Below are 6,489 nucleotides of genomic sequence, written 5' to 3'. Positions count from 1 at the left end.
TATCTTTGTTAAAGATCAGTGAACAATTTTTTTTCAAAATAATTTGAACTTACTCCGACGGATGCTATCTCTGAACCAGTAATCAGTTGATCCATACGTTTTAATCGAACTCGCTCTGCAACTTTCATGACCGGAATGTCAGTCTCTCTTGGAACACCTGGGAGAGCAGCTCCATGACTTGGAGAGCCAGGAATACTTGTGGAGCATGGAGCCATAGCAGATGGTGCAGGATTAGGCAGAGGACTATCAGCACTCTCGCCAGCACTTAGACGAATTTCCAAATCCCTTAACTAAAACAAATGGTGTTTCATTTTTGTAATCACATTATTAAGTACTTTTTAAAAGCACAATTTTTCTCATAAAGATATGAAAATATAGACTGACAGACATGAAATTTTATTAATGTCCATACATACTTTCCGCTTGAGGCGGTCTCTGTCATGGCGTAGAGCTTGTGAACGAGAAAGTTCAGTATTCTGGCGCGCTAGTTGATCTGTTAGTGTTGCGTTTTCTGCTCTAGCTTGAACAAGTTCATCACGTAAAGCAGCAATTTCCAGACTATGGTAGGAAAGCGAGCCCCCCCTATTAAGAGTGCTTCTTTTGACCTGGAAAATAAAGTAAAAAGATATTCAACAATTTGAAAAATTGTAATAATTTTACTGAGATGTATCAATGAACTGATGACTTACTGGTAGGGGATGGTCTAAATCACTGTCCGAGCTGTTGTTTGAAACAACATCATCAATTGTTTGTTCCACATCCTGGGCGTCTGATTCATCAGCATTAACAACACCCCTTTGAAGAGCGCCATCATCAAAATCTGAAAATATAAAGAAAATCGTAGCGCATAACATGTATTATTCTGAGAAAAATAAAGGTTGCAGTCAGCCATTCCTTTTGAAAAACCAAATTGTTACCTGAGGAGAGTTCGACATCCTCGTGGACGCTGGCACCAGATTCATGGTCCTGGCCACCCCGTCCCGCCTGATCCTCCCCGTCGTGGTCCTCGTCGCATTCGGTCTCCTCGTCCAGGGCCTCCGCAATGACAGCGCTGCGCTGTCGGTCCAGCTTGCGGCTCAGCTCGGCAATCACGCTGTGCAGCTCGGTGATCCTTTGGGCCTGGGACTCCGCATCCCCTTCCAGGCGCAGCCGCTCCACCTGTAAGCCATGCCGAGGCCGCCCGTTAGAGTCGGGGTAGGCAACCTCTGCGCCCACCTGTGCGGCCGTGGTTTGCGGTGGGCCTACCCACCCAGGCGGCGCCCTTCCCTACCTCCGTTTTTGAGAGGGCGGCCTCCAACAAGTCTCGCTCCTCGGACGCGGCGAGCAGCCTCTCGGTGAGGTCCAGAATGTCGCCCTTCAGGGAAGTCAGCGCCGCCAGGTGCAGCTGCAACATGGAAGAAACGAAGAGTGTTATTCGAATTACTGTTATGATGCACATGCATGCAAAAAGTTCGCGTTGATATCACTGCTCCGATGCGGCGATGCACCGTAAACTGCGGACAACATGTCCAATATACCCCATGAAGGAGAGGGAAAAGAAACACGCCCCCGGGTGGGGTCGAACCACCAACCTTTCGGTTAACAGCCGAACGCGCTAACCATTGCGCCACGGAGGCCGATGGGATGCCCGGCTCACCGAGAGCGCCCACATATCAACGCCCTGGCTCGCCGAGAGCGCGGGGCTTATCTGTCTGCCACACGGAGTGAGGATGTCACCAGCCAACGTCATTTTATTGCAATATGCGATAAAGGGAATTTCTCACAACGATATAGGAAGAAAATATATGGGGGCCAAGAACACGAGGATTTGACTTGGACCGGCGAGGCGAGGCCTGCACCCGAGCGACCCGAGCAAGCTACCGCTCGGCAGTCGCGAGTCGCGACCGAGCCGAGCAAGCCGAGCCACGAGCATGCGCACTAGGCCGGCCCCCTCCACAAACATCCCCCTCCTCCGCACCGAGCGGCACCAACAAGCGAGCCTCGACCTCCAATGCGCTCTCTGGAGCTCCACCGCCACCACAGCAGAGTGGCGCAGTGGAAGCGTGCTGGGCCCATAACCCAGAGGTCCGAGGATCGAAACCTTGCTCTGCTAGTAATCTTTTTGCCTCGGTCATTTTTAAACATGTAAAATCCTAACGAACAATTCATTTTCACGGGGTAGGGAAGATCTCAGTTCTCCTGGTGAAGTGCACGGGGGGGGGGGGAGAAGCCCCGTTCCGACTCAGGACAGAGCCCTGATTTTTCCAAGATGCACTCAAGGCAGTTTACGAAACGACACGTACCAGGTGGCTGATTAACCCCGCGTACGTCTGTAGTTTATACTGTACCGCACGCACGAGTGCGGGCGGGCTTGCCTACTCGCTCAGCTCGCAAGGCGCCGTGGCGTGGACAGGGACGATAGGCAAGCACGCCCGCACTCGTGCATGCGGTACAGCATAACTACTAATGTGCGCGGGGCGAGGCGCGGGGTTAATCAGCCCTGGTCCTGGCATACAGGGTGGTCCACTGACCCCTTCCTTCATTTTGCTTATACTGAGCCGCAAGCAGGCGTGCGGGAGGGTTGCATACTTACACGGAGCCATGCCATAAGGCCCCATAAGGCGCCGTGGTGAACGACGGTAGGCAAGCACGCCCGCATGCCTGCACTGAAAATGGGTTGGCGTCTTTTGACACCAAAATATTGGCGTCTTACGACGCCAAATTCTGGCGTCTTGTGACGCCAAATTCTGGTGTCTTGTGACGCCAAATTTTGGCGTTCTTTTACTGGATGCCAATAATTGGCGTTTTATGACGCCAAAATATGGCGTTCCTTAGAGGACGCCAATATTTTGGCGTCATAAGACGCCAACCCATTTACATACAGTGTGCATGCGGTGCAGTTGCAGTATAAGCAGAATAAAGAAAGGGTTTCTGTGGACTACCCTGTATGTAGCGTTATCTTGAAACGTGCCCTAGGATATATGAAAATAAACATACCGGAGATCTGGCTTATGAATTTCAAAGGCAAATTAAATAAGCATGGGCTGTAAAGTCGAGAAAACATTTTAAAAAGTGCGACAGCCGGGAATCGAACCCGGATCAACTGCTTGGAAGGCAACTATGCTAACCACTACACCACTGTCGCCTTCTGAACGCTGAGATCACGCCGACTCGTGAACACCAGTCCCTCAGAGGGTGCTGACCGAGAAGCGCGTTGTGGAGAAAAAGGGAGGGGGGTAGGGGCAGGCCAAGGGAACATAAGGAGGCAGTCTCCCATTTCGCTTTGAGCAGCTATCCCGTACAGAGAGGGAATGCTGATAAAGAGAATGACATCGGCGAATGGAGTAGAATTAGAATGGAGAAGTGTGCGTGTGTGCGTGTATGTGTCGGAAAAGGAGAGAGAGGGGGGGAGGTGGGGGATACGGAATACATAGAAAATAAGCTGTCGGGGAAAGATAGAAGAGACGATATGGCGAGCGCGCGGGGCAATAAGAGAACTGACGCACGGCCAGATGCGGCCAGAGGGGAGGGGCTTGACCTTTGGCCTTTCCCCCTCGCGAGCACGAGGGGGCAGCCCCGCGTGCAGCAGCAGCACTGTCCGGCGGGTCAGGGGTCAGGGGGATGATGATTGTGAGGGGGCGAGCATGGCCTCCACGTGGCCTTCGCACTCGCGGTCAGCAGCAGTGGTGGCCCGCAATAAAATCGACACACGTCGAAGCCAACAACACCGGCGCGGGCATAACGGCGCACGAAAGTCCCGCGAGCATCACGACGGCGACCACGGCGGACAAGGAGGCGGCCGGCCACGTGGTTAGTGAGCGAGTCCCTCGGCAAGGCCTCCACGACGCGCGCCGAAAAGTCGTGACAGAGAAGTCATAGAGAGATCCGAGGGGCACATCTAGGGTTGTAAGGGACTCTCCCGGGCGAGGCCAGAGGCCAGAGCAGAGACCCCCAAAAATAACCGAACCTGAAAAAAAGAAGGGTGGAGCCATCGAAGCGCCTGGCGGTGAGACCGCGTGGCAGCTCAGCAGCAGAGAGTTGTAGGATAGGAATGAAAAAGAAAAGAGGAGTCTTCTCGCAATGTGTGTGCGGGAAGCAGAGGGAAAACTCTGCCCTTTACTCGCGCCCCGCGAGGCGTTGCGTGGCTTCCAACAACAAATCAGAATCGGGCACCCCCTAATGCCTCACGTAACGCACGCAGAGCGGGAGTTGGGGATGGTCGGAGGGAGAGAGGAGGGGAGGGGGACAAGGCCAGGTGAGTAGGCTCTTCCGATCGCGCCAAGGACAAGGAGCAAGAATGAGGAGGGAGGGGAGGGGGGGGAGGAGAAGAAGAAAGTGGCGGGAGAGCGAGCGGAGCGATCCGCGTCGAGGAGCAGCAGACCACTCTGCCTCGAGGCCACCCTTATCACCGCCCGGCTAGCTCAGTCGGTAGAGCATGGGACTCTTAATCCCAGGGTCGTGGGTTCGAGCCCCACGTTGGGCGTTTCCCTTTTGGCGGTTTCACCCTTTTCGCGGTCTGACGCAACCGCGTTTCCGATTGCTGACTTGACGAGAATGACGGAGCATGCAAGCAGCAGAGTGGCGCAGTGGAAGCGTGCTGGGCCCATAACCCAGAGGTCCGAGGATCGAAACCTTGCTCTGCTAGTAACATTTTTTTAAAACTCAATTTGAAAGCCGAGCAAACAGAACAAATCAAGCAAACAGTTGTTTTAAACTCATCGGTAAGTTAAAAATTAGGCACGTCGCGGTAGTGAAATCATACTTGCCTGGACAAGAAATCAATAAACCTACAGTCATTTAAAATACTCAGACCCAAAGAAACATTCAGGGTGGTCCATAGTCCCCTTCTTTTTTTTGCTTATACTGTACCGCACGCAGGCGTGCGGGCGGGCTTGCCTACTGTCGCTCACCACGGCGCCTTATGGCCCCGTGTGAGTATGCAACCCGCCCAGCCGACTGCATGCGGTGCACTGTAAGCAAAATAAAGGGTGGTCTATGGACCACCCTAGACCAGGTTGGCCCACTAACTCTTGATTTCGCTCTTTCTTTCTCTCTTGAGTACCGCGTGTGGGAACGCACATTGGGGAAGCGGGAAGCCTCCTCCCCAAGAGAAAATAGAGTGGAAGCCGCCGACCCAGCATGGCTATAACACAACTTTGCACCAGTGCTCTTATTTCTTTTAGGGAAGAAAATCAATGAGAACTGGAGAATTTACCAAACAAGGGTAAAAGAATTGATCCCGGCCGGGTTCGAACCGGCGACCATCTGCGTGTAAAGCAGATGTGATAACCACTACACCACGGGACCGCGGTGGTGGTGGGGGCCCCGGGCGTCGACCAGACGGAAACGAATGAGGCGCGCCGCGCTCGGCGAGGAGTGGGGGGAGTGGGGGGCGCGCGAGGGAGGGGGAAGGGAGGGGGTCAAGGAGCCGCGCCGTCGGGCCTCGGGTCGCGCTCGCGCGCAGGACGGGGGCCGCGAGGATATGATGGGACACTTTTACGCGACGGGATAAAAGTACAGTAATGACAAAATGGTCGAATAAATCGGTGATGTGATGATGGGCAGGTTTTGCTGGCCGTCAACGTGAGCAGCTCATCAAGCGAAGAGACGGTAGAGTTCCAGCAAAGTTTGTCAGCTCGGTGAGCTCCCTGAGGAAGTCCCCGCCCTGCTCCTCTCTCCGAGTTGATTGGTTTTAGAGGGAACGGTTCTTTCCAGAGCTGGAGCTGCACTCTGAGCGGCAGGTATAGCGGTCCGTTCCCCCCAAGTCCTCCTCCTCCCCTTCCCCCTCCTTTTCATTCGTTCCCTCGCTCGCCCCCGGCCGGCCGGTTTCGCTCTGCAGCGCGCCGCTCTCGCTTTGAGGACTATCGAAACGCTCGCGCTGCCAGCGACCCGACAGCCGTGATCGTATAGTGGTTAGTACCTTGCGTTGTGGCCGCAATAACCCAGGTTCGAATCCTGGTCACGGCAATCAGCGGGTCAATTTTTATTTATTTATATTTCTTTACTACTCTGCGTAGCGTCGTTGTAGGTCGTGGAACCGGTGGAACACTCGGTGCACTAGAGACGCCGATTTGCTTTTGTAAAGGTTTCCGTTTTTGTTCACCACATATGAAATGTGCGAAAGTCAATACAGTGCGAGTTGGGGAAAATGGTATGGGTCGCGGCGCGGGTGCGGGTAGTCGCGGTGGGCGGGCCATAGACCACAAAGCACCACAGACCAGACCAGCAGGTCGTCGAACGCGTTTGCAGTCTGTGGCGCCCACCAACAGCACAGCACGGTCCTAAATACCCATGTCCGCGGCGGTGCAATAAATTGGGTGGCACGTTTCCGCCGCATTGGCCTCCATCGGGTCGGGCTGCGTGGTCGATCAGACTACTGGCTCCGAGCTGTCACGGGCAGACGGCGCGAAGGGCACACACAACGCGCCGGGGAATGGGTTCCTCTCCTCTCCCCCTTCTTCCATTTCTCTTTCCTCTTTCTCTGGCCACGTCCCATAGCGTCTTCCTTCG

The 6,489-nt window shown here is 54.3% G+C and overlaps 1 protein-coding gene and 7 non-coding genes across 8 annotated transcripts; 4 read left to right on the top strand and 4 right to left on the bottom strand.

Annotated features, from left to right (window-relative positions):
- Positions 1-6: 6 nt before the first annotated feature.
- LOC127748833 (colorectal mutant cancer protein-like) lies at positions 7-2,587 on the bottom strand. The gene is made up of 7 exons (XM_052263942.1): positions 2,573-2,587; positions 1,572-1,631; positions 1,271-1,384; positions 918-1,158; positions 690-820; positions 417-605; positions 7-290 (listed from the first exon to the last, which is right to left on the bottom strand). The coding sequence occupies exons 1-7, from the start codon at positions 2,585-2,587 to the stop codon at positions 9-11; spliced, it is 1,032 nt and encodes a 343-aa protein (XP_052119902.1). The 3' UTR covers positions 7-8.
- Trnan-guu (transfer RNA asparagine (anticodon GUU)) lies at positions 1,544-1,616 on the bottom strand. Its single transcript has one exon. It is a non-coding gene; the product is annotated as a tRNA-Asn (tRNA).
- Trnam-cau (transfer RNA methionine (anticodon CAU)) lies at positions 2,021-2,092 on the top strand. The gene has a single exon. It is a non-coding gene; the product is annotated as a tRNA-Met (tRNA).
- A 465-nt stretch (positions 2,588-3,052) lies between the features above and the next one.
- Trnag-ucc (transfer RNA glycine (anticodon UCC)) lies at positions 3,053-3,124 on the bottom strand. The gene has a single exon. It is a non-coding gene; the product is annotated as a tRNA-Gly (tRNA).
- A 1,265-nt stretch (positions 3,125-4,389) lies between these two features.
- On the top strand, positions 4,390-4,462 carry Trnak-cuu (transfer RNA lysine (anticodon CUU)). The gene has a single exon. It is a non-coding gene; the product is annotated as a tRNA-Lys (tRNA).
- An 89-nt stretch (positions 4,463-4,551) lies between these two features.
- On the top strand, positions 4,552-4,623 carry Trnam-cau (transfer RNA methionine (anticodon CAU)). The gene has a single exon. It is a non-coding gene; the product is annotated as a tRNA-Met (tRNA).
- A 590-nt stretch (positions 4,624-5,213) lies between these two features.
- On the bottom strand, positions 5,214-5,286 carry Trnav-uac (transfer RNA valine (anticodon UAC)). The gene has a single exon. It is a non-coding gene; the product is annotated as a tRNA-Val (tRNA).
- A 588-nt stretch (positions 5,287-5,874) lies between these two features.
- Positions 5,875-5,946, top strand: Trnah-gug (transfer RNA histidin (anticodon GUG)). Its single transcript has one exon. It is a non-coding gene; the product is annotated as a tRNA-His (tRNA).
- The last annotated feature ends 543 nt before the right edge of the window (positions 5,947-6,489 follow it).

Source organism: Frankliniella occidentalis, unplaced genomic scaffold, assembly GCF_000697945.3.
Source record: "Frankliniella occidentalis isolate FOCC.00 unplaced genomic scaffold, Focc_3.1 Scaffold2, whole genome shotgun sequence".
Lineage (NCBI taxonomy): Eukaryota > Metazoa > Arthropoda > Insecta > Thysanoptera > Thripidae > Frankliniella > Frankliniella occidentalis.
The sequence above is the reverse complement of the archived record's forward strand: the minus strand, read 5'-3'. Positions and strand labels throughout refer to the sequence as shown.

Bases quoted from the DNA above. Each gene is read 5' to 3' on its own strand.
- LOC127748833 (XM_052263942.1), bottom strand. The intron at 1,385-1,571 runs GTTGGTGGTTCG...TCCATGTTGCAG, and splicing joins GTTCGGCTGTTAACCGAAAG to CTGCACCTGGCGGCGCTGAC. The intron at 291-416 runs GTATGTATGGAC...CATTTGTTTTAG, and splicing joins GAGACCGCCTCAAGCGGAAA to TTAAGGGATTTGGAAATTCG.